The sequence below is a fragment of the Crotalus tigris genome, unplaced genomic scaffold, assembly GCF_016545835.1.
Source record: "Crotalus tigris isolate CLP2741 ecotype Arizona unplaced genomic scaffold, ASM1654583v1 scf7180000017668.6805642782:7212621, whole genome shotgun sequence".
NCBI classification, from domain to species: Eukaryota; Metazoa; Chordata; class Lepidosauria; order Squamata; family Viperidae; genus Crotalus; species Crotalus tigris.
This window is the reverse complement of record NW_024096554.1, coordinates 2,188,244-2,216,191: the sequence shown is the minus strand read 5'-3', so window position 1 is coordinate 2,216,191 and position 27,948 is coordinate 2,188,244. Positions and strand designations below refer to the sequence as shown.

At 37.2% G+C, this 27,948-nt stretch overlaps 1 protein-coding gene across 6 annotated transcripts in view; it reads right to left on the bottom strand.

Moving 5' to 3' along the window:
- Positions 1 to 27,948, bottom strand: part of LRFN2 (leucine rich repeat and fibronectin type III domain containing 2) — a 322,235-nt gene that overhangs the window by 56,702 nt on the left and 237,585 nt on the right. For all 6 annotated transcript variants that reach the window (XM_039337076.1, XM_039337075.1, XM_039337080.1 and 3 more), the window contains one exon: positions 21,067 to 22,458. In XM_039337076.1, coding sequence (XP_039193010.1) covers positions 21,067 to 22,439 — 1,373 coding nt within the window. In that variant the 5' untranslated portion in view covers positions 22,440 to 22,458. The remainder of the gene's footprint in view (positions 1 to 21,066; positions 22,459 to 27,948) is intronic.

The following is a 27,948-nucleotide window of genomic DNA, read 5'->3' as shown; positions in this document are numbered from 1 at the left end:
GGTACCTTATACAGCTTTAATATTTACACCATTCACCTCTGTTCAAAAATAACAGCAGTTGCTTATAGAAGAGCTAATGCAATTGAAAGGAAACATTAGACTTTTGTTTTTGAATATGCATGCTAGAAATCTCCTCAGGCTAATCTTTTTAAATAACCTTGTCATTTAATGTCAGTCAGAAAAGGTTAGAGAAAAAATATTTATAATAAAAATTCTCTCATGGCATTTTGACATCTACTAGCTAGCTGGTATGTACATCCTTTCTGTTGCTACTTCTAAGATCTTGTTTGTAGGACAGAGGTGTCAAGCTCAATTTCACTGAGGGCCACATCAGGGTTGTGGTTGACCTCTGGGGGCTGGGGGCGTGGTCAAGGTGGGTGTGGCCAGGGTGGGCGTGGCCAGCTCAACATCGCTTGTGTTGGGGGGCACCTGAGTGGTCTGGGCAGGGCTGGGGGATCCAGCCTGGTCCTCAAGCTCCCAGGGCACTGGGACCCCACAGCCCAGCCCAGCCCTGCTATCCCAAGAGGGCGCCCTGCTGCGCTTATCTCCTCCTCAAAGCTGCTGCTGCTGTTCTTGCTCTCCTTGCCCATGATGTGTGTGGGAGGGCAAAGTATGTGGGTCAGAGGGAGGTCCACTCTCTCTATCCATAGGAGGAAACCTGGCTTTGTAACTAAAGCATCCTCAGCAATAGGATGGGAGACCACCAGGAGAGATCAAGATGAGGAGACAAGGGGATGGCAAAAGGGCAGCAGAGCTGCTGGTGGCCAAATGCTAAGGCAGCACTTCCATCAGACCCTCCCTCTCTCTCATTGTAATCCCCTCCCTCCCTCCCTCCCTCCCTTTTCTTCTTTTTCCTTGCCTCTTTATTCTCCTTTCTTCATTCTTACTTCCCCTCTTTCCTTCTTTTTCCTTTTATTGTCTTCCCCTCTTTCCTTCTTTTTTCTTTGTCTTTCCTCTTTCCTTTCTCCTTTCCTGTCCCTTCTTGGATGCTCAAATGCAAAAGGGGAAACATTTCTCGATGCTTTCTTGCCTTGTGATCAAATGCCACTTTTGCTAATAGTTTGTGGCCACTTAAAAGACGGAGAACAAACCAGGCTCAGTTTATCACATGCTTGTCTTTAGTGGGGTCGTCCATAGACAACAGTACAGCAAAACTGTCAAAATGATGGCTGTGATAGTTAATCAGAGCTCCTCTGTTTTTTATGCGCAACAGCTTTAGCTTTCATGAGCAGAGGTAGGTTAGCTGTTTTTCTATTAATACATAATCTTTAAAAGGGCTCTTCTGTAGGGAGCCTGCCTTAGTCTAATTCAGACTGGAAATATACCAAAGGAAAATATTTTCCCCCACTGGAAATGGTTGTTTACAACATACAAGGAGGGGATACTTTCCTAAGAGCTCACAATTCAAGAATACTAATGTTAACTTGGATTGCCAACAAAGTTCTGTCTGTGACAAAATAGAACACAAAATTCTCCTTTGAACTGGGGCATTTCCAGCTGAATTGCCTCTCCCTCTCTCCATGACTCACTCCTTCCTTCCTTCCTTCCTTCCTTCCTTCCTTCCTTCCTTCCTTCCTTCCTTCCTTCCTTCCTTCCTTCCTTCCTTTTTTTTAAGCTGCCAGAGGCTCCAGGCAGAGGTGGCAACAGGCAGCCAGTGGTGGGCAAAGGCTTCCCCTCCCCGTCATTGCCTCTGCATGGCTTAGCTCACCTCACCTTAGCTCACACACAGTGTGCGTGTGTGTGTATGTGTGTGTCTCACCTCTTGTAGCCCCGCACCCTCTTTGCGATGGCAGACTGCAAACTAATGAAAGTTTTTTTTAAGTACTTGCTTCTTTTTCTCAAGTGCTGCCGATTGCATCATACCTTGCCCCCCTCAGCTCCCACCCCCAGCCCCGTGGCAGGCTGCAAGAAGCATTCCTCTCTCATTCTTTTCCTCCCAATGTCACAGCGTGGGGCTGCAGGAGATGACACCCCCCCACACACATACTCACACAAACACGTGTGCAGGTTCTGGGAGAGCCATGGAGCCAGAGAAAACAATAGGGGAAGGGGTCAAAATGGGAAACTTCTGTCCGGAGCCTCTGGCAGCTTAAAAAAAAAAGTGTGGAGCAGTGGCTTCCCTTTCAGTCCACCCTCCCCTCCGTTGCCTTCACGCTGGGGTTGATTCTGCCAAAAGGGCAGTTTTACTTTTGACCCCCCCCATGCCAGAAACTGAAAACTGCTGCCATTCACCTGCTGTATCCCCCCTGATAGCCCCTGCGATCTCCTATTGCACGCTGGCAGGCAAAATCCTAAAGCTCCCATTTTGTTTCCTCCATGCTTAGGAAGGAAGCTGCTGGCTACAGCTCCTCCACTCGGGGGTGGGGCGATCCCAGTGAAAGCATGACAGGCGAGGCTGGGAGGGGCGGGGTGAGGCAAATGAGCTGCAGCTGCTCCTGCGCACCACCAGCCTCCGAACGCTCACCATTTCCTGTGCATGTGCTGGGAGATCGCCCAGCCGGTGGGGGTGGGCCAGGGCTGGGGCAGTGGGGGCCGGTTCCTTGCCATTTCTGTGAACAGCTCCAGGGACCAAATTTGGGCCCTTGGTGGGCCATATCCGGCCTGCGGGCCTTGTGTTTGACATGTCGGTTCTAGGACTACAGGTACTTTTGCTTTCAGTTTGGCATTCTGCACCTCATTCATAAAGTAAATTAAAAATGGCTCCTCACCAATAGAAGCATCTTCATTTTAAAAAAGAAGTCACTAAAGAATAATAAAAAAAACTTCCAGAATAGGTTTGTCTTTGTATTAATTAATTGATTTAAATGTACTTAATAATATGCATATGCATGACAAAGATTGGATGTGAAACACAGGTGGGAAAAGGTAGATAATCCAAAACATTATTTTTCAATGGGATCTGAGTGAAAAGAGTTGCCCATTTTGACTGAAAAAAGTAACACAGAAAATTAATTTGACCATCCAACATAGAAAGCTAGCTGCCATGAAATTACAAAAATAAGGTAATTAACCATCCCATTCTGACAATGCACAGGTTAGTTTAGCAATATATCTCTTTTTTAAAGATTGTGTTGTGTCTTTATGTGAGTGGGTTGCTGGGTAGGTACTATTGCTCTTTATTTCTCTTGCTATTCATCACTATACAAAAAGTGACTGTTTGGCATATCTTTTGTGTCAACAATATATAAAGTGAAAGACTTCCTTGAATTAAGCCCATCAACACTGAGTGACTATACCTAGAGATTACATTTGATTTTTACTTCTATTTTATTGGTTAATATTTCAGTACATTAATTTTTGACCTACCCACATCCCTTTTGCCCAATGTGTGGAGTTTTTGAGAATGAGTAAAAAAATGGAAAATGGGGGAGCAAAATTGGAAAGTGGAAAACTGAGGATCAAGGAATGTGGTACAGGGAAGAGACCAACCATTGAATAGTGTCTTCCTTTGGGTTCCTTCATTGAAACAATGCCATGTTATGGGACAAGGAAAAGCTGCTATAATATAAATCTATAGAGTTTTGTTTTATATCCTAAGATGTAAATTCCCACATATTTGCCAACTGGAATTCTGAAAGAAGGAGAAGGAGACAATAATAATTTGGGATATGTGTAGTTTGTTAAAATATATGAAAATTATTTGTTGTCACAGCAAGCTGTACTATAGAGAAAAGGTATCCACTTTTAATGTCTCTGCCAGTGTCAAGATCTATACTGTGTCTTTTTCATTTGCCTTTTTGCTTATCTTACTTCATAAAATATATTTTAAAATGTAGTTGCTTTTGGGGTATGTATTTTTGTTTTGAATGTTCCCTATATTGGGAAGTCATGATGAATGAAGTATTACGAGAAAGTGAAACCCTGATAGAATACCAAATATCTGGGCTGTGCAGCAGTCTTGATTCAAAAGAGAAAAGGAGATTGAGAATATAAATGGATGCTTTCTCAAGGAAACTGGGTTGATTCCTGGGCTTGTGTGCTGATGATCACACAATCCCAGAAAAAATGTGTTTGGCTTAAGAATCAGATGTTGTTCGCCTTCCACATGCTCCAAATACTTTTTGAATCTGGATATCTAAATAATCCTTCTATGTGTTTATAGATATGTCATCTTATGAAAATTATCATTGTTTATCTTGTTATTGTAGTGCAGTGGACATATAGCACCTTATAACACCCTGGACAAAAAAAATGTTCACAATTCTTCATTTCACTGAGTTTCTTCACAATAAACAAACTTTGCTGCCATTTTTTTTCTTTCCTTTTTTTCTGGATTTTGTTATTGCTAAATTATTGCTACCTTTTATTTTATTTTCCCATTTGAAAATAGCTAGTTGAAGTTGTGGGGATTTCTAATCCACAGTATTATTTTCTAATTGGAGGTAAACTACCCTGAAATCTGTGAAGAGTATTCTCAGATGAGAGGGTATATGATTTTAATAGGATTGGGTAAGTGCTATAGATAAGATTAATTAAATTTGAATACATGTATATATCTGCCCCTCTCAAGGAATGGAAGCCAATCCAAAGTAGAAAACTCTTATTTTTGAAACCTGACTCTGATTGTTTTTATTTTCTATTTTGCTTCCAATCTTGACTTTCTCTTCTTCAAAGAATAAATGAGTTTTTTTTAAGGAAAGTGACAAGTAGTAGCTGTAAATTTCACAGATGCTCCAGGACTGTGGGAATATTGCATACATAAATATCTTGATTTCTGCTGACTGAATACCTTGTGATATTCTATTAGCAAACTATTTAAGTCAGTGAAAGCTCAATTTAACAGACAATTTAGTGGGAGGCAGTGTGCAATCTTCCCAAATGTCCATTAGATATAACATCTAATAATTTGTATTGATTTGTGTCATGTGTGTGATTGTATAATTATGTAAATTGCTGTCATTTGCATCACATCATTAAGCAAATTTTGTAAATTGCTGTGAATAAGGAAAATTTAATATTTTCAAAACTATTTTAAGTGGCTTGTTCAATGACTTGTATTTGGATGTAATGGACATGTCTGCTATCTTGAGGGGATATCCACACAGAAATATTGCCTTTGCATCAAGAATCTTCTAAATGGGTTTTCACTACCTATATCTTCATTAAACTACTGAAGACCTCTGTAATTCAGCTCTGATTTAATTTGAGTTGCAGATTTGAATTTAAAGACATGGTTTGATGGAAATTCAATAGAAATTGATTTCATTTGAACTCATGCAAGACTAGGGTACAAAGGCAAACTTTAAAAGATCTGAAACTGTTTTATTTTGGGGAGAATACAATGAAAATATCAGAAAGAGTAGACCCTTTAGAAAAGTTTCTTATAACCAGAGACAGATTATCTGAAAACTCTGCAAAGTCCTTCTGCTATGTCTTCTCCCTTTTCAAAGTTAAGAATCTGTACTTTTAGGAAAGTGGGTGAAAGAATGTGGAAGCAGTGCTAGCTTCCACCTGCTGCTATAACGGAGATTGATGTATCAAAGAAAGGGCAGAACCATCTGGAGATAACATATTGTACACACAAAGGAAACATATAATGTACCAATGGGCTTGCAAAGTAAGTGAGATGATGTTTGGCTATGAAAGAGACCTAAATATGAAACATCATGTAGTGCTATATGCGAAAAACATAGCATAAGTACAGCTGCCTACAGTAAGTAACAAGAGTTTTAAGAGTGTACATTACTTCTCTTGATTATGTCAATTTAAAATATAATAAGTACACATGAGATAATGATGACAACAATGATTATGATGATGTATTAGATTTATATCACACTTGTGCTGTGGAAGATCAATTGGGGTATACAATCTTTCAATTTTATCCTCACAACTACAGACCTGTGACTGGGCAGGGCTTTTGCCAATCCAATTCAATCTGCACCACCTGAAATTGGTTTGAATTACTGTATTAACTAAATTGAAAATCGGAAGTAAAAAAAAAATCCAATGTAAGAAGAAAAATTAAAATGATTTTTATTTCACTTTTTTCAGTTGAGTAGAGTTGAAAGTAAACTCTAGTAAACTTTTTCTATTACAAAATTAAATTATGATTTCTCTTGGGAAATATCTTGCATTCATACCAAGATTATTTTCAGGATCTGACAATATGCTGCAAGGCATGAAATAAAGAAACTTTCTACAGTATCTCTAGGAAAATTACAGTCTTCAAACCAATAAGTCCCACACATACAGGAGGAATTAGTGCAATATTCCCAACTATTTAGAAAAATTAAATGATTTTTGCTTGGTTACATGATAACTAAATTCAGTTACATACTAGATTTGACCAGAGAGATGAATCACTAGGAATAAATTGGCCATAACTAATATAAGTTGACTCACCATTGGATTGTGCTTTAAATTTCCCTGCTTTTTAGACTAATTGTCATGTAGCAGATCTCCCACAATAAGTATGTGGGATTTATTTATTAGTCTGAACAGTTTATAGGCTTCCTCCTTCCAAGAATGAAACCAAACCTGAAAAGGATTTAATTTTTTTCTTAAGAGGAAAGGAGATTTCTGCCTCAGTTCTTTGGTTCAGTTCCAGTTGTATTGTTATTGGTAGATCTTTACATCTAGCCAGATGGGCTTCAAGGACAGAGATAGAGAATTCACACTTTCCATAAAGCCTGTTCAAACTGGGGTGGTCCTGTTCCTTTACTGCAGTTAAGGAAACTGATACCAGTTTGTGTGCACCTTTAGATCATTTTGTTCCATAATCTGCCACTTTAAGATGAATAATAATGGAACAAAATTTTGCTGTAATTGAAAAACCCAAATAAAATAATAGAGTAACCAAAAATAATATAGGACCAGCATTGTTCATAGTATAAACAACCAACTAAAAGCCAGATAGTGTTGGAGAATAATCAAAATGAGAGATTGCCTTTTGTATTGAGAAAGTGAACATTAAGATTTGTAAGATTTTGAATATCAGTGTTATTATTGATTACATTTTAATTTTTTTAAGTGGGCACTGCTCTTTATTTATATTTGCTACTTTAGGAATCCCTGAGGGAGGGATATAAATTATATACTGTAAACAAGTAATAATATTTTTTTAAAATGTGAAGTCAAAATGCCAAAAATGAAAAGAACCTACACCACTTTTGAAGGTAGTTCTGAAAATCTGTTAGTCTATGTGTACAAAATGTGATATTTTTGTAATATTCTCAGAATTAATGTAATATTCCCATAACTGTTTTGCTGCTATTTCTGATAACTCTGCTTTCCAAACCTGTTTGTGGTTTAAGAGATCTCAGCAGTTTTTTAAAGTACTTTTTGAGTACATTTGTGGATTCTCACACTCACCGACCTTCTTAATTATATGTTTGTGTGTGTGTGTGTGTGTGTGTGTGTGTTTTCATAGATTTTCACGGATATAGGTATGCATGTCTTGGTATATTCGGGTCTTTTCCCGTGTAAAATTGAGAGTATCTTGGCGATGTTTTGACGAGGTTCCACTTGTCATCTTCAGGCTGGTTGGCTGTGTAGGAGTTATTGTCTGTGGATTGTTTGGCTGCTTCGTAACATCCTGAGTAGTTGAGTAGTTGAGGTACTGGCTGTGTGCCCATTAGTCTTTTGTGTTGTAACACAACCCATTAACCAGGTCGTTACAACACAAAAGACTAATGGGCACACAGCCAGCACCTCGAGGAAACTAATAATTTTTTATTTGACATTGTGCTGCTTTTCTATTTTTATTTTGGGCTAACAGATGGATATAACTCTCAAAAAATTCTGTCATTCTCTGACTTTATTAATTGAAGCAGACTTCAAAGAAAAATAATTTCTGATTAGTCTTTGCCTCTGCTTACTTAAGGATTACATTAAATTATGATTTTTTTCAAGTTGTTTTTCTCCATCCCCTTAATTTACTTTTAGGGCACTGTATAATCCTTCACAGAGGATTGGTGTTATTGTTTAAGGCACTAGGCTGGAAATTGGAAGACCACAAGTTCTAACCATGCCTTAGATACAAAGAAGTCAACTGGGTGACTTTGGGCTTTGAGCTGGGGAACTTTGGGCCAGTCACTCTCTCACACCTATAAGAAGAAAGCCCAGTTCTAAAAATCTTGCCAAGAAAACTTTATGGATTTGCTCAGGCAGTTGCCAAAGTCAATAATGACTTGAAGGTACATGCACACATACACTTTTTTACTGGTAGAATAAGTGGTATTGTCAGAATCCAATTATATTTCATCTTTAATTATCAAACATAGAAAACCCCAATTCTGCCTTCTCTGGATTCTGCCATAAGAGGGAGAGAAGGGGGAGAACAAAGGGGCTTTATGGCCCTCACTTCCTTCAGTACACTTCAAAGAGCTGAATGCTGAATGTGTGTTTATTGTAACCTCAAAGTGTTAGCACCCAAGAACATTACCATAACAAGGAAGGGTATTTGCCTTTCATGTAGTTATCTGAAGTCTCCATCCAGATGGAAGAAAGAAGAAAGGGGGTGGAATTGTGATACTTGAAACTATCACTGGAAGGGGGGTTGATTGGGTGGGACTACTGGGGAACCCCTTAAAACCTTGAATGGGAGAGCTTGAACCCCAAGTCCTGTCTAGCATGCCTGCAACCATTTTCTCTTAATAAAGGATTCCTGTTGGAAGAATTATTCCAAGAGTTCTGTCTTCTTAAGATGCAAAGTGGGGTGGGTCCTTACAGGTATAGTCATTTCAGATCCCATTAATTTCCCATGCTTATTTATATCCTTTTTTGGTCACTTCTTATCAGATACTTCAATACTATATCAACATCACCAATTCTTCCAGATCATTATAAAGGCTGCCTAAAGTCACCTTCATTTCCTCCAACCTTGAATTTGGAGATTAATCCTATGGCTGTATGGACAGGGTGAGACAAGAGTTCCCGCCAACAGAGGAAGGAGAAGAAAGAGTTTCTTCCAGTGAAGAAATTGATTGACAAGTACCTCTTCACAACACCAGAACCTTAAGAAAAACATATTGCTATTATTGAAATCCATCTACACCACAGCAAAGCCTGATTATAAATTGACTTAACTCCCATAAAGAGCCAATATTGAGAGCAAGGACAAATTCATCTTTTACTCTAAATAGCATCTTTATTTTATATAATTTTAGTGAATTTTTAACAAGCTGAAAGCAATATGAACATTATAAAAGAAAATAAGAATAGTGAATAAGCAAGAAAGCAAATAGAAAAAGAAAGCAAAGAAATGAAAATACTATAAAGAGGCTTCTGATCTTTTTGGCAGCTGTTATAAGGGCATTTATATTTTTAACCCTCTCCTTCTAAGGTTACAACATAATTTCCTTCTTCCATAAGCTTTCTAATAGTCAAACCCATCAATTTCCAAATGGTATTTTTTTAGAAAAATAATATTCTGACTTCAGGTGGTCTTTGGTAATGACTACTTGTTTAGTGACTGTTCAAACTTACAATGGTGCTGAAAAAGTGATACTTACAATTAGTCCTAAAGTTCTACCTGTCACAGTGTCCCTGTGGGAACATGATTGTAATCAGGGTGCTTGAGTACTGATTCTCAATTACAACATTGTAAGGATCCATTGTCATATGATTACCATTTGCAAAATTCTTGCTGGCTTTCTACAAGCAAAGTCATTGGGGAAGTTGACAGGAGGTCACAAATTGTGACTACATGCCATAGTGCTTAATAACAATGCAGGATACACTTAACAGTGGCAATTAGAAGTGCTGAGACTGATATCACTAAGGGGCACAGTCATCTGATCTTGTGTTTTATGATCATGTCCCTTAGTGACAGAAATTCTGGACCCAATTACCATTGTTAACCAAGAACTATCTGTATGTAGTTAGTTAGCTTAACACCATAATTGTATTATGTCCTTGAAAATAAGCCAGACATTTCAGCTGTTATATTATGCAAAATGCAGCAGCCCACATAGTGATAAAAATTATATAACCTCTAAACTATGGAGGTTATATAATAACCTAATATAATAAACTATGGAAGCTGTACCGGCTCCCATTTTGATTCCCAGGTGCTAGGAATGACTTATAAAAGTCATACATTATTTAAGAACTGCTTATTTCAAGAAAAATCTGCCTGCCAAAGCCATATCAGTAGGAAGTATTTGGTAAATTTTCTCTTTTCCATGAGAAGTAGTTGGGAATTACTCAAAGATGGGGGTTATGGAAATAATGTGGATTATTTGTTAATTTTAGAGTTAAGAATTTGATGTATTCTTTCATCTATACCTATACCAAAGGAAATCTAAAGTAATTATTTTTCTGTTTGCTTTTTTTGTTCCTTTTTTCTTTTTGCACTTTTATCTTGCTTTTATATTGACTTTTCTTTCCTTTTAATTCTTTTTCTTTCTGCCTGTCTATTTTTATACCCTTTTTAAAACAAAAAAACCCCAAATCTCTTCTCCCTCCCCCTCTCTCTCCCTCCCTCCCTCCCCCCTCTCTCAATTCTATATATGTAAAAAAAGAGAGATATCTTCTCTCTTGTAGTTCCTCTCCTGTGAAACCAATTAGCCTTAGAAATAAGTACTGCATCCAGGAAAAAATAAAACCTGTTGAAAACTTTACTATTTAACTTTGTGGACTTCACCACAAGAAGCATTTTATAGACAAGAAATAATAGCCCAAAACACAACTGCATAACCTATCATGAGACACTAAAATTTTGTCAAGGGGAATAAAATCAAGAGAAGAACTGGTAGTAGAGGAATATAGTTGTCAATGGTTCTCTTATTTACAATTATTAGAAAGATTTAAAGTAGACAAAGGATTTTTGGTTTTGAACATTGTAAGATTGAGTTTGAAACAAAATTGTGTACCAGTGAAGAACATGTAATTGCTAAAATTATGAAGTTTTATTGAAATTTGAAACAGGAATAAGTGAAAGAATATATAATAAAGTGGGCAAAAAAATCAGTTACAATATACAGGTGGAAAAATGGGAAAGTATGTGGAATGACAAAATTCAAATGTCTGCATGAAAAGGAAAAACTACAATATAGAGTCAAACAAGGAGGGAGAAAACTGAGCACCAAATTCAAATTTATAACATTGTAAAATGCTTATTCCGTTCCTAGTGAGCTGATGCAGAGTAGTGGGGAGATACAAATATTACCAAATGGCAATAAGCCTCTAATGACCTCTTTCCTAAGGACTACACACCTGTGAAAACATTGTGTCCCTGGAACATTCAAATTGGACTAAACATAGTAAAATTTTCTAAGTATAGGATATGAGCAAACAAGAATTACTGTGTGTATATGGAGTGGTATATAAGCCTAAAAGCTATTGCTAAGAAGAAAAAAACCAATCACTGTCTCTAGGAATTTGCAACCTAAAGTTCAATTAAGGAGAGACTACAGAAGCTAGAAGAAGCCAGAAGACAGAGAATGAACATGAGTAAAGCACCTTAGGATGCAGGACATATTATTGTGCAAAATAATTTTCTTATTTATTTTCTGTTCTTCTCATTCAATGTGAAGGAACTAATTTTGCTTTTGGAATCTTTGTGAATAGAAAGTCTACCTCGAGCAAAAAAAGGAAATTCCAAAACACCATTAAATAAGAGATTTTCAAGCAGCCTAAGAATTAAAATAGGGTGAAAAAACCAGGAAGGTTTCAAGGAAGACTCCTTGAAGAAACTCTAAGGCAGATTTCCAAGCATTCTTTGTTTTTTTCAGTTTGAAGATGAAAAAGATGACTATATTTGGGCACAATATATTAACAAATCCCTATATCCATTTATTCAACCAGGCTTTCTTCTTTTTCTCCTTGTTAGGAATAATGCAACTGCAGGATGGTGTTCAGAACTATGACAGGAGCGTGCTCTCTCTCCTTGTCATTTTATAATATCTATTTGAAGCTTGAAAATTCAATTAAAATTCAGCAGACAATGCCAAGGACTAAAGGCTGTAAGAGAGTTAGAATGGAATCCTGACACTTTAGTTGGTGAGGGATCCAGCAGTCTCCTTTGTTAGCATTTAATATTGATGGCTTGTATGAAAAACATCTGATTTCACCCATGAGTCACTTGAAGTTTAGCAAACATCCTGTTTCAAGCAAAGCATCTTCTTAGTGTTGAAAGTGTGAGCCTTGCCATTTAGATGCCACCCAGCTAAGGGAGGAAACGTGACAGATGTTGGGGGTAAGCACCATGATGTGATTCATCCTGAATGTACCTTGAGAGCAAATGCTTAGCCTTTGATGAGCTAGATAAACCATTGGAGGCAGTACTAAAACAGAGCAACATTAACATGCTTAAATAGTTACCGCAAAGACATCATGAAAACTTCCTGTGATATATTCACTTCCACAAGTGTAACTCCTGTGATTTTATTGCTGATTAACACAAATGTTACATGAAACTCAGTCAGCTTTTTGTAAGTGCATTACCTAAGGTCGGGTTTGGAGCCATGCTTGTGAAGCCAAAATCATCAAGCTTGCTTTTTTTTTTTTTTAAAGACAACTTGTGTCCCAAAAACTCAGTATTCTACTCTAATTTTAAAGATAAAGCCCCAGGTCCACCTCACCTTCCATATCTCCTGCAGATGCAACTTTCATAAACCCCAATGCCTATGCAAGCCAGAAAATCTAGCAGTTGCATTCCTACCATATCCAGCAAGTACCAAACTGGGAAAAGCTAACCTACTTGATATTACCTGAGAAAACAATTACAACAGCCAATTTCTTCCTCCAACAGTAGAAATGAACTAGTCAAACAAGGGAGGGGAAAAAAATCTGATATACAAGTATGTCAGCTCCACAATTATATAGCAATACTATAACAATTAATAGATCTCTGGCTGTGTTCTGGCCCAGTGCCTAGAGAAGAGTCAAGTCTTTAATGCCCTTCTAACAGAGTGCAAGATTGGGATTATATGAAATTTGGCGGAAGGGAGTCTTTATTTTTAAATATGTAACATAACACACATGTTCCCCAACCACACTGCTAACATGTTATAGTAACACTTTTTTAAATACCATGTGCTCATGATGTTGCCATTCTCATCCTCAGCCCCTAACTACGGTAATTTAAGGTCATATTTGGCTGTTCCAGCTTTAAAGTAATGTTTCCTCTCTTTGTTCAATGCAATTTTGGCAATCTAGCATGCTTCATCAAATAAATGATTCATCAAAGAGGCTGGAATTGGTCCAGCATCTGCTAGTCTCTCTTACCTGCTTTGGTACAATACCTTCTTGTCATGGGAAACATGCTCCTTTGTTATTTTGGTTTGGACTATAGGATAGTGAAACATCAGATGTCTCTTCATTTGTAATGACTAAGTAGTACTTTCCAAAACAGTTGTCAGGTTTTACATTTATACCTTATATACATGGATTTAATGCTCTTTTAAGAGAATATTAAACCGGGAGAGGGGGGTGGTTTTAAAAAAAAAGACAAAGTAATCTTGTGGTATATAGTTGATTTAAACAAGGTTACACATTATGGCACATATAAAGCAGCTTTTTCCTACTTTTACTAACAAACAGTTGTATCTGGCCATATTTTTAGTGTTGTTCTTACTTTGAGCTGCTGGTGGTGGGGTTTCATTTCGCTTATTCCGTATGAAGATTGGGGTGGGGCTATTGAATAGAAATGGCATAAATAGTAAATGTTTCTTTTTCTGAGATTCAACTTTTGTGGTTACAAAGAGGAGGGTCCTTGTGCCCTTCAAGGAACCAACTCCTTTTTTAAAAAAGACTATTTTATCTCTCTGGACATTGGCACTCATAGAGGAGGCAAAGGAAGCAAATGATAATGTGCATTGCAAAATATAATATCTAAAATAGTTTTATAAATTATGTTGCAATGCACATTTTACCACAAATTATGGAAGCCCCCCCCCAAAAAACTTTTGTTTGCATGAGTTACAGTTATCAATTTTTATCAAATTAAAATTTGAAACAAATGAAGAAGATTTATTTACTGAATGACAGGAAAAATAACAATATTAAACCCATTAGAAATAAAAAATATTCACGAAAAGAAACAAAAAATAATAATTAGAAAAATGACATTGCTTTAAATTTTTGCAAATATCTTCAAGATCTTGGTAGAGGATGTAAGTCCTAGGATCACACTTTAAGAAACATTGGCTTAACACAATGGAAAGGCTCAGTTCCTTCACTGACCTTGACAGGGATGTTGAATGGAATAGGATAGCCTGATACAGTTACTTTTTTTCCAGTGAAGAAATTAAATTAAGAGAAATCCTTAATGGGGATGAGACTAATGGGGCTCTTCAGGAATAAGGAAAACTAATTCACCTAGGACAGTGGCCCCCAATCTTTTCGGCACCGGGACTGGTTCTGTGGAGAAAGGTTTTTCCACAGTTGGGGGGGGGAGGTGGTTTTGCATGCTGCCTGCATACTGTGGATGGGGCTTCGCTTGTTTGCATGGACCGGTTGCTGGAACACTATTGACTGGTGTGGGTCCATGGATCAGGGGTTGGTGACCCCTGACCTAGGAGGTGGAACCCAAAAGTCAAACCTGGAAAAAAGGAATGAAAAACATGTATACACTGTTGCTAAGAAACAAGGCATTTCAGTCATATTTAAGTGTCAGATGTTAAGACTTCCAGCTTACAAGATATTTATCTAGTTCATCAGTGAGAGTCAGGTTTTCATTAATAGTGTTGGAAATGAAGAAGGGTCATATTAAAGCTACAAGAAACTAGCTTTAATTGTTGTAAAATTGATGATATTACATGTTTGTCAGCTGTTTGTGTCTGTGGCATATATTCATTTGATAAATACCTAGTCAATCATGGTGACATTCTTAAAAGAGAGATTCCTTGTTTTGTAAGGACATATACTGAAACATGAAATATGAGAAGCATGAATCAAAGAAATTTTCAAGGCAGAAATGAAGCTCACTCAATCGGATATTTTAAAATCCTGTGAACCCTGATGGGAAGGGATAGACCACCATATCATCTGATTTGCCCTGTGATCTAATATTGGAGGCATGTGACCCTATAATTGAATGAAGCAGTGCTGATATTCAAAATGGACTACACAAAAAACAGGCATGACAGTTAATAGCCCAGCTATCAAATATGAATGTGAAGGTGCAGTAAAAAAAAAAAAACAATCCTCTGAATTGTTTGAAGATTGTTTGAAGATGATAAGGATCTAACAGTTGTCTTTAAAAAGAGCATATATTCCTATAGTGAAGAAGGAAGATGCAAGAGAAAGCACTTCTCCACTGAACCAATTCATCACATAAGTCATGTTTGGCCAAGATCTTACAAAGAAGAAAAGAGTTGCACATGGAGAGAAAAATGTTAGAACAGGTAAGCTTCAGAAAGGCAGAGGGACACAAGATGAGATAACTGATGTAAGATGGATAATGAAGAGAATAAAAAAAATATAAGAAAGAAATCACCTTTGCTTTATACAATTAGAGCAGGTTGTATTGTATGGATTGTTATTATTTTGGAACATTTTCAAGGAATAAGAAGCTATGAATGGTTCAGAATAGGAAAGGGAATGAGACAAGGTTCATATAGTCTAACTTGTAGGATGACTTTAAAAGAATCAGAAATGAGAGAATAACTGGATTCAAAATACAAGACTGAAAATCTATTTCTGATATCAAAGGCTCATTATGAAAATAAAAGTGAAAAATGTGAGATAACATTAAATATTAAAAAGAGAATACTAAATAGACGTAAAGGTGACAAAGAGAAAATGGTAGGTGATTTTCCCCAGCAGGAGATTACCCAATAAATTTAATTAAAGAAGGATCAAGGTATGCCAACGTCAGATTTGATTCCCTGCACATATAGGGCAGCAGGGGAAAGGGAAACTGATTGAATCAGATAGATAGAAGAGTTCTAACCCAGAACCAAATGGGAGAGAGTGAGAAACTGCACTTTATGTCCTATCTGTGAATTTGCAGCATTTTGCAAAGGGAGTTGATTCATGTAAGAGTGCTAAGGAGTGTATGGGAGCAAGGGAGAAGGGTGCTGTTAGATTTTCAACAAGCCTGCCTTCAGGATAAAGAAAAAAAATCATTGAGTTCAACAGCTTGGTTTTGTTGAAAGTCTGTCAACGCTGCAAATACTGTATATTTTTGCTTTGACAATATGCAGAACTGTCTGGTATTTTTAGAGTTAATGCAGAGGAGAAAAGGTTAAAGGGAAAGAGAGAGGAAGGAAACCTTTGACCTTCATACTAATTGGATAACATGATATGTGACAGCTAATTTGGGGGAGGGAACATGCTGATAATTTAATTGATCATGGAAAGAGAATTTAGATTTTGGCAAACCTTCTGTTATGCCTGTATAATTACTTTTAGGAAAATCAATGCCTGAAAGTTCTTTGAAGTGTTTCATTAGCCGGAACCATAACAAAGTCATTGCTGTACCTATATTATACTCTTGACCATTTGATGGCTGTTTATTTATTGCAAAGTGATTTGTGGCTATCAAGAAGTGCTGGTTTATTTTATTGTATGTCTCGGGGGGGGGGGGGGCACTAGTGCCTCCCCTCCACCAGTTGGAGATGTGACACAAAATTGGACAGATCCCTCTTAGGATCTTGGAAAAGCTAATTTCTTCAATCAAGGACAAAGTTTGTTTTAACGCATGCAATTTTCATTAAGAATGTATGCTTAAATTGTTCAAATGAGTTAGCTTATATATTTATTTGCAAAATTAAAGTTTACAACTATATATTAGATTCATAATATCAGTTCACAGTATTTGATATCCAATAATTTCTTATAATGACTTTTGCAAAATTGAGACTACAGTCCTATAGCCTGGCTTTATAGTTCAATATTATCATGTAAATATGACCATTCATAACTATTTAAGGTAAAGTTTTCCCTGTCCACTCATGTCCGACTCTAGGTTGCTCATATCAGTTTCTTGGCAGAGGGAGGCAGCCAAGTCAAAAGATATTTTTTGTGGTCATGGCTATATCACAAAGGTGCACAGAATGCTGTTAGCCTCTCACTAAAGATGGTGGTACCTATTAATCTACTAAATTTGCATGCTTTTAAACTGCTAGGTGGGCAGGAGCTGGGCCAGGAACAGGAGCTCACCCCATTGCACGGTGTTTGGGTCTTGAACCCGGATTGTCAGTTTTTCAACTGACAAGCTCAGCGCCTTTAACTGCTGAGCTATTATACCCCCATAACTATTTACACATATACAATACATATCAACTACAGTACATACACTAAAGCATGAATATTATTGTTCCATGCCTATATCTATCTATCCTGGTGGCAGAATGATTAAAGTGCAGTACTGCAGGCAAACTCTGCCCACAGCCTGAAGTTTGATCCTGATGGGGCTCAAGGTTTACTCAGCCTTCCATCCTTCTGAGGTCAGTAAAATGAGGACCAGATTGTTGGGGGGAATATGCAAACAATGTTTCTACGTTGTAAACCACCCAGAAAGTGCTGTAAAGTGTTATGGAGTAGTAAACCTAAATGCTACTGCTATTGCTATCCTACAAAACCTTTTAAATTGGTCAGTTCACACACCAAATGAATGCCACTAATTCTGATTTAATACCAGTGTTGCTTTGAAACAGTTTTTATCTTGAAATGATTAAAGATCAAGACAAAATGTAAGAAGATAAGGAACTTGAGAAGATAAAGGAACTTTAGTATTCATTCAACCAAACTAAAATTGAAATATGCAGCATAAAATTAACTTTTACATTCAATAAATGCAAGAAATACTTGCATGAATTTTTCAATTTACAGCTCTCCATGTGTTGAATTATAATCTCCATCAACCCCCATAACTTTGCTAAAGCAAAATTCTTTTACATTCTGCACCTCCATACAAGTTTGTCCCCAAATATCAGCAAAACATAAACTTTGTATTTGGATGATCCACTTTAACTCACATTTAACTCATAGTTATATCTAGTAAAGTGGGGAAAAGATTCTCAAATGAAATATTGCTAGTTCACAGCATATCAGTAGGCTTAGGATTAGGGTTAGTAGAAATGATTTGAGTATGAGACTGAATTATAATGATAAAAACTATGTTTAAGTAAGCAAGTCAACTCAAAATTGTTTATATATGCTAAATAATGGTACATCTAGATATATTTTTAAAATATATCCCAGAATTATGTACAATAAATATAGTGTACAAAATATAAATCTAAAGAAATATCTGATATAAATGTTCATTATGTGAATATTATTAATGCACAGAGTGAATTAACTTGTATTCTTTTCATCATCCTTAATAAGGAATATAAAATAAAATGGACCTAAATGTGCCATAAACTGGAACATTGAGAAGTACTTCTTAGAAGTACATTCTAGAGCACAAGCATCATTACTTTATTACATCTGTTCCAATCCTGTTTGTTTGTTGTTGTTTTTTTGCAAAGCAGATTGTGTAGTCATGGATCAAAATTGTCAATGAAGTTAATCTTCAGCAGCATTAAAATGTATCTGTGTAGCTCAAACTGACCCTGCCTGATCCAGGGAAATATTTTTGCCAGCAATTTCAAAGTTATGATCTTATGTATGAGTCTCTAATCAAGAACTACATTCTAGGGCAGGAGTGGCCAACTATGTCCCCTTATGACAGTGGTTCTCAACCTGTGGGACCCCATTTGGGGTCAAACGACCATTTCACGGGGGTCGCCAAACAAGGCTGTCCACCATTTTTTCCCCTTTTCTTTGGCCACGTCCCTGGCACCTGGTGATGTATAAGTGGTTGGGGGTCACCACAACATGGGGAACTGTATTATGGGGTCACGGCACTAGAAAGGTTGAGAACCACTGCCTTATGACCTATTGAACCATGCTGACTCAGGAATTCTGGGAGTTGAAGTCCAAAGGTGATAAAGGGACCATAGTTGTCCACCTCTGTTTTAGGGGATATTTGTGTTAGGAAATGTCTCAGTGATTCTGTATATTATTTTTATAGACTGCATCTGGCTTCACTCTTCTTCACCAGTTTTTATCTGCTCTGTTATTATTCCGAACTCCCTTAGACACTAAGCAAGTTGAGAATACAATAATCATGTGCCTTCCAGGAGAATGGACACTACAAAGAAATGTGAATGGGATAAGGGTCTTTATGTGGCTTATCAACATGTGGACAACTGGCTTTAAGTCATCTGATTTATATATTCTTTACTGTAATGAGCTATATTCATCGTTAAATGAGAATAATATCTGAATTTTCATCTTCATATATAAATTTGCATTAAAATGGTTTATGAAAATCCTCATATTTTCTTTCTTTCTTTTATGGTACACAGTCATGTGGACAACATATTCACTATTATAGAAATAATACTTTTAAGTACAACAATATACATATATATATAGATGTATAACTTATGTACACTGTAACAATATGTCAGCCCTCCCAGGTAAATCAGATGGGAAACATGAACTAGTTATTTACTGAAGGCTACATTAACAAAATCTTCCCATCACCTCTATTAACTGCTTGATCCCTTAGGGCGGGTCCTTCCTAAATTTCATCCTTTCATTGCCTTTCTTGTCTGATTCTTTCCTGGGTAGCATTTCTTTCCTCTAGGTCAGTGTTTCCCAAACTTGACAATTTTAAGGCATGTGGACTTCAACTCCCAGAATTCCACAGCCAGCACACTGGCTGTGGAATTCTGGGAGTTGAAGTCCACATGCCTTAAAATTGTCAAGTTTGGGAAACACTGCTCTAGGTGCTTGACACATTCCATTGCAAAATGCAAGTGGCCTTGATCTCATGGCAGAACTGGACATCCTGGTTCATGTGGGGGATTTTTAAAAACTTGCAACGACTCCATTCACTTCAGTTCTAGCACAAGAAAAAGTTTGAATTCTTTGAGGAAACTGATTTGAGTTTAATCATCTGTGAGCAAAATCTCTTTCCATAAAGATCAATAGGGCGTCTAAGGTTCTGGACATTCACTGAGATGCTAAGTAAAAGCATTGTGTTTCCAGAGTAAATACATACTTACTATCAACCAGTATCATCATTATTTCTAGAACCACAAATATTTGCAATATGATTGATTTTCAGTTTCCATGAACTGGGGGAAAATATTTTATTTCTTAAGTGTACTAATTTGCAGATAGTCACTGAAAATCTCTTTGACTCAGCCCAGAAATATCCTTGAGAAAATAATAATATTCTGTTATCTTGAAAGGCATTCAAGATCACTGTTCTATGCAATATGTATGAAATCATCATCATCATCATCATCATCATCATCATCATCATCATCTTCAATAAAATTCACTGACAGCAGAATGGTGGTTCTTATATTTTATTTCCTGGTTTATATTGTAAAGAATTTAGAGACAGTGGAAAGTTCAGAATTAATTATGCATAATTTGTTCTACGTATATGTCAAGAAGAGAGCATGCTGTGCCATTTTTCTGGCATAAGATTTTATTTGTTTGATATAGATTCAGTTTTGTTTTCTGTAGGAATTTCCCTCTATTTTATCCAGGTAATAGGAATTTTGTTAGGTAGGTTGTTTTGAGAGACAGTAGCTATCCCAAAGCCATCAACATAAAGACAGATTTTAACTTAGCACTTCTGAACAGTATATCTGTGACTTAGTTTTCAATCCCCACAAAATATTTTCTCTTTGATTAAAAACACATGCTATTGTTCTATATATAATAGCACAGTATTATTATCCTGCAAGTTACCAGCTTCCTTACATAATCTCACAATTGCCAATTCAACCATTTATATTCAAGACATCATGCTTATTGTACAAGGTTAAAAGGTGATGTAAATCTATGGCAAAATACAAGGCAGTTTCAGCTTCTCATAACTGGAAAAGGAAGAGATTTGATGGGAAAAAGTATATTCAGATATAAGAGGACAGATATCTTATTTGATCTTATAAATGAACCTATACTTCAATATTGTCAACAAGAGCAAGATTTTTTAAAATGCTACTTCAGATATCATATGCATATGATATTTTTGCCATTTCATAATATATGCCACTACTCAGATAGACATGAGACAGGGAGACTTATGCTACAAATCCACATTATAATTTCTCTGCTAAAGAAATTACACAATTTGTCTCCTAAAGGATTTACACTTACCGATAAATTAGAACTTCATCATCAGAGCAGTTGTATTGTAGCTGGTACATTTTAACTCTTGGAGCTGACTTGCTTACTGTCCATTTGACTAAAGCTGAAGTAGTTGTCACCTCAGAAACTGAGACTGCCCTATCTGGAGGCCCCTTGTTTTCTCCTCGATTAGACTTGCTGGAACTTGTGATGTCAGAAAGTCTTGATTTAGGAGGGGCTGTCCGGCCTGTACCATTGCTGAGATGTGGAAGCTGGACAATGGATAACTCAACTGTTGCAGTAGATTCTCCAGCAGCATTTGCTGCTATGCATGTAAACATTCCAAAATCCTTAGAGGTTGTGATAAGGATTTCCAAAGTGCCATTGTCATAAACTACTGTTCTTGAAGAATTGCCCATAAGTCGATCATCTGGTGCCACCCAGTGAATGATGGGAGATGGATCTCCAATAGCTTTGCATTTTAAAGTGGCAGTTTGTCCTTCTAAAACTAACAATTTGTGAGTATGCTGAGTAATCAGAGGGGGCTCACAAACAAATTCCTCCTCCCGGACATACCAAAAATATCTTCCCTTTAAACCTGGAGGAGAAGCACAAGTTTCCATATCATCATCCCTGTCCAGACGCCGTAGCCACAGTAGCTCGCAGTTACAATGCAAAGGGTTTCCTCCAAAGCTTAGAGATAAAGGTGGGGAAAATGGAGTTGTAGTTAATGGAGATATTTGAGACCTGGCAAAAATGGGATCAGGAGGAAGCTTCTGAAGTCTGTTGGAAGTTAGATCCAACCTGGCTAGTTTCTGAAGATCAGCAAAGGTGCCCTCTGTGATATAATCTATCAAATTATGATCCAAACTAATCTGGTGCAAATTTATCATCTTCATGATGGATTCCCAAGGGATGCTTCTGAGGTTATTATAAGAAAGATCCAGATCTTCTAAGGTAAATAGAAAGTCTTCAAAAGCTTCATCTGAAATATAATTTAGTTGGTTGTTGTTTAGAATCAAGTGCTGAAGGTTAATCAAGCCCCTCAAAATATCCTCCCCAATGTCAGGCAACCTATTACTGTCTAAATGCAAAGATCGTAGGCTTTCTAAATCAATGAAAGAATAGGGCTGAATGTAACTGATGGTATTCCTAGACAATGTGAGGTCAACAAGGCCAGTCATGTTAGCAAAGTCCAGTCTGCTGATGTTAATAATAAAGTTGCCCCCAAGTCGGAGTTCAACAGTCCTCCTGTCTATGTCTAGTGGTACAAAAAGAAGTCCCTTTGAAGGGCAGAGAGTTCCCAGTGACTCAGACAGATTTTGACAAACACAGTATTTTGGACAGGCGTTGACTGCAACAACCACTCCAAACACCAGGATGCTGCAGAACAGTTTTTCCATGGTAAATCAACGATGGGGCCTGCAAGAATGAGAAACAGTTTAGAGAATTGCTTTCTCTCCCCCCCCCCCTCTCTCTCTCACACACACACACACCCTAAAGTGACCCATTTTAAAATCTAGTGGCATCTGAAGTGTTGTTTTACCAAGCAAGATATGACACATGCATTTAAGCAATACCTCTAAGCATACTCAGAATTATGCCTTGTGGCTGTTTTTCTGGGTACTGTTGTTGGTACTTTTAGAAAAGATTAAATCTGCTGCTTTTTTTTTTTTGTACATTGACACAAATGGCATCTCTTTTATTCTGAGAGCTATTTCTTATTTAGCTAATCATGAAATACTATTTCAGCTGTAAAGTGTAAACTTTTTTTTTTTTTTTTGAGGAAAAACCTTATACTATTTTAATTCCTTTTGCAAACATCTCTGGGTTAGGAAAAAGCCCAGAAGTCATTTGATGGTTCACTTGCAGTTTGTTCCAAACTCCAAGCAGACCTGGAGCAAATTTAAGACCAAGACAGAAACCACAATAAAAATATCAACAACATACACACAAAACATGAACTCTCTCTCCCCAAATGTATTGGCATCAGGAAATGTTTATTTAAATGCCTTCCATTACATATGAAAGGAGAGAAGTTTTTTTGTGATTGTGGGATGCCCTTAAATTCTGAAGTTAAAAAATCATGCTGAGTAGGAAATTGGTGCAAAGAAGACAGAGCTGCATCAAACATGTTGAGGTGATCAGAATGTTTTTTTTTTTCATATTTGGGTGGAAGAGGAGATTTGTAACCTTTTTTAAAGGACAATTGTAGCACTTAAGTTATAGTTTTGGAGTGTTCCAAATCTTCATATGATGGAAACTGTGTCATCAAATATCATCACTTGTGGTAAGAATGATCTTTAAGAGCCAATATGGAAGGATTAGGAGAGGAGGATGAAAGGTGATTTGATGGACCCTGACTTTCATTTTCAAACAACTTTCTTCAAACATATGCTGGCCAGTAATTATAAAACCCAAAAGGGTATTAGATTAGGAAAGTTACTTTAGCATATAGATTTGGTTCTTTCAGTCACTAAGTGCTGTCCATTACACACATCTTTGCTTCAACAGCTGAATGGCTTCTATGCATTTAGTCCTATGCATTTATTTATTAGCAATATCAGCAACAGCAATAGCACTTAAACTTATCTATTACTTCATAGTGCTTTACAGCCCGCTGTAAGTAGTATACAGAGTCAGCATATTGCCACCAACAATCTGGCTCCTCATTTTGCTAACCTCAGAAGGATGAATTAGCCTGCAATACTGCATTGTAACCACTGCACCATCACGGTTCTTAATTGGCCATCTTTCCTTAGTTCCAAAGGATACTGGGTGGTATACAGCTAAAAAAAACATCAGCTGTACAGATATATTTTGTATAGGTAGACAGTTCAGACTATAAAAAATAATAATAACACTATGTGACAATAGCCATGAAATTAAATAATGAATGTATAGATAAGAAAAAAAGGATTTATTTTCCTCTCTTGATATGCTAATACTCTGCAGAAGTCAGTTAAAACAAGAAAAGGTCATATAACAAGAAGGGTAGTATAAACTTCTTTATGTTTGAGATAATTAGTTTTATGATGAAGGATTCAGCACTAGTATAAATCTAGAAATAGACTATCTCAGAACAAACTAGACTTTTTCAGAAATGTTGATTTTTTTTTCAAAAATCACCTCTTAGCAATATACAGCATATAAATAGTAAGCTTTTGCTTTTTCTGCATTTGAATCTGAATTAAGAATTTGCTTAGACCAGTCTTTTAGATTTGTTGCACATTTCCAGAATAGGACAGTTCACAGCCACAAATCAATGCAATGCAACACAACACAACTTCCCTTCTTATATATCATGATGCAACCTATGAAGAGGCAATATCCTAGAAATGTTTATACTGTAAGAATTTTTATGCTCACAATTGTTTAGATTTTGGAGGAGGAGGAGGAAGAGGAGGAGGAAGAGGAGGAGGAGGAGGAGGAGGAGGAGGAGGCGGAAACTCTTGGAATACTACATCCAGTTTTGGTCACCACAATGTAAAAAAGATGTTGAGACTGTAGAAGGAAATCAGAGAAGAGCAACAAAGATGATCAGGGGACTGGAGGCTAAAACCAGTGGTGGGATTCAAATATGTGAACAACTGGTTCTCTGTGTGGATGCCACTTCCGGAAGTCCATTCTGGGCCTGGGCAACAAAAACATAGCTACCACTTCTGCTGAAGTTGTGCGAACCAGCTGAATCCCACCACTGGCTAAAACATATAAGGAACTGTTGCTGGAATTGGGTATGTCTAATGAAGAGAAGGACGAAGGGTGACATGATACAGTGTTCCAATATTTCAGGGTCTGCCACAAAGAAGAGAGAGTCAAGCTATTCTCCAAAGCATCTGAAGGCAGGACAAGAAGCAACAGATGGAAACTAACCAAAGAGAGAAGCAACCTAGAACTAAGGAGAATTTTTCTGACAGTTAGAACAATTAATCAGTGGAACAACCTGCCTCTAGAAGCTGTGAATCTCCAACACTGGAAGTTTTTAAGAAGAGACTGGACAGCCATTTGTCTGAAATGGTATAGGGTTTTCTGCCTGAGCAGAGGGTTGGACTAGATGATCTCACAGATCCCTTCCAATATTATTATTATTATGAAGAAGAAGAAGAAGAAGAAGAAGAAGAAGAAGAAGAAGAAGAAGAAGAAGAAGAAGAAGAAGAAGAAGAAGAAGAAGAAGAAGAAGAAGAAGAAGATCTCATTATGTTCAACCAAGCAAATAAATAGAGGACAATTCAAGCATATGTTTAGCTTCTCTTATAAACTAGAATCCTGTGGCTTTCTAACCATGCTGTTTATGCAAATCTCTATTACAGTTAGCAAAGCTTTGAGCTTTGTATTTATCCATTAGTAACAGACAGTGGGCTTTTGGAATCTTAAATTGGAATTATATTCTGCAGCTTTAATTTAGTGTGCTATCCTAGAAGCTGCAATTATAAACAAACAGACAACAAAGGCTTTAAAAAACAGTCTGAGAATGAGATTGATACAATTAATTTGCAACGAGCAGAGATTTCTTTACCTACTCCTTCCCCTATTGCCTAGCCCAAATTTGATTTTTTTTCAAGGTTTTTGTGTCATATGGTTTCTCCTTTTAGTGTGTTCTATTTCCCCAATTACCATTTGGGGAGATGCTGTTATGTTTCACTGCACTCCTGAGAGCAAGTTGACATCAAGAAGCATAATTGAGCAGAAGCAATTGAACATAGTTTTGGGAGATAGGTAACAATATCAAACAAAGGACAACTTAAGTTATGTTTATAACTTCCAATACCTAGGAATTAAGTTTTCCAGGTGTATGTATGAAAGAGAAAGAAAGGGTCTGTGTATTATAAAAGTTGCATAAATAAGAGTGGTGCCTTCTGTTGTCTCTTTGTGCTCATGATGCCAATCACTCTATCCCAGAGAAAAACTTCAAGTGGATTTTGTTGAGTGGGAGATTAAATATGTGGAACTCTTTCAGACCACACTGCCACTTTGAGGCTTCTAAAGTACTAAAGTTCCAACTCTATACTTCTAAGTAAAATACACTTTCTACATATGTAAACTATAAAGGGATTGAATATATCCTTTCACCTCTCTACAATTCTATGAGATATATTGAAAACAAATGCACCCAATCCCAAGAACAGGAAACAGAGCATGGGCGGGAGGGACTAAAAAGAAACATGAGCAGTGCCACCTGAAACATCTCCATCATTCAATCAAAAGAGAGCTGGAAGGGACCTTGGAGGTCTTCTAGTCCAGCCGTCTGCTCAAGCACGAGCCACTATATCATTTCAGACAAGTGGTTATCCGGTCTCTTCTTAAAAATCTCAAGTGATGGAGCACCCATGATTTCTGAAGGCAAGCTGTTCCACTGGTTAATTGTCCTCAATGTCAGGAAGTTTCTCCTTAATTCTAGGTTGCTTCTCTCTTTGATCAGTTTCCAACTATTGTTTCTTGTCCTGTGCTTTAATTTTCCTCTTCCTTTCTTTTCTCTGCAAATAGTTTTAGAGTCCCAATTAAATAAATATTTGTAATCCAAATAGTTCAAAAAAGATTTTTTTTTCCTGAAATTTATAATTCTCTCTTTGTCTATGGCCCAGATTATTGTCTTTTTTTGTCACAGCTGTTTTTTGTTGTTAAACCTTTGAAGGTCACAGACATAAATTAGCTTTTCCTAGATTTTGCCAAGTCTAATATTAAAGTCTTCATCCGCCACTAGGTGTCAGCAACTATTTGTTTTTCAATTTCCAAAATGAACAATTATCTTTAAAACGAGAGTCCTAACCATTCAAACAATTTTAGATTTATCCAGATTTGAGTTTTAAGTTTCAAGTTTTATATTTATTTTGCTTCTATAAAAAGATTAATTCACTGCTTCTGTTAGTATAAGGGTGGGGCAAAAATCCCCCTCCTTCCCTTTCGGAGGTATTTTGCTTTTTGGGGATCTTTTCCAGGAAATTAAATGTAAAAGAGAAAAGAGAAGATCAAATTCCTCATTCAGTTTCAAGCACGCTGTTCACAATTGTGCTGGTTAGTGCTTTTAGACTTCAGTTGTTAGTAGCTTGGGCTGGTCGATGCAATACGGCCAGCCTTTCTCCTGTCAGGTTAGAAGGCTTTTCCCAAGTCAAATGGAATGGCCACCACCGTTTCAGAATCGCTGGAACACCCTTCTTTCTTCGTCACCTCTCCGGGGTGACTTAGACCCATTTAGGGTCCCCTGGCAGGGTGAAATTAGCCACAGGGGTACGGAGAATCCACAAGCTCACAACCAGTCACTACTACGCAAATCCGGAAGTCTCCTCACAGTTACTGTTTTTGAACCAAGTTTCGTCTAATCTGTATTTGTACCTTTGGTTTTTCCTGCCCAGGTGTAAAACCTTGCTTTTCTCCACATTAAATATAATTTTGTTGGATAAGGCCCATTATTCAAGTCTGTCAAGATCCTTTTGGATCCTGTGCTTGTCTTCTGGAGTGTTGGCTATTCCTGCCAGCTTAGTGTCATCTTTAAATTTGATGAGATCCCCCCTCATCTAATTCATTTATGAAGATTTTGAAGAGTACTGGGCCTAAGATAGAACCTTGTGGTACCTCATTGCTTACTTCCCTCTGATCATTTCTAGTCCTTCCTGGGGCAACCTTACTCCTAATCCCCAAGATGATTATTCATATTGACCTTGATCCGAACCAAAGTACATCTTTCAAGACATTTGAATGGAAGGAAAAATATGGGCCTAATGATAGCATGAAGGGTTCCAAATCGAATTGAAAGTCCAGCTGTGCACCTTCCTTTAACATGGATGAAGGTAATAAAAAGCTGAAGAAGATATTGGGAGCTGGAGGAGCTGCTGCCATGGCTGTCAGTATCTACCCAAGTGGTAGAAAGTGAAGAAAGTGGCATGCTGTGGATGACATCTGCCGGGGGGGGGGGGA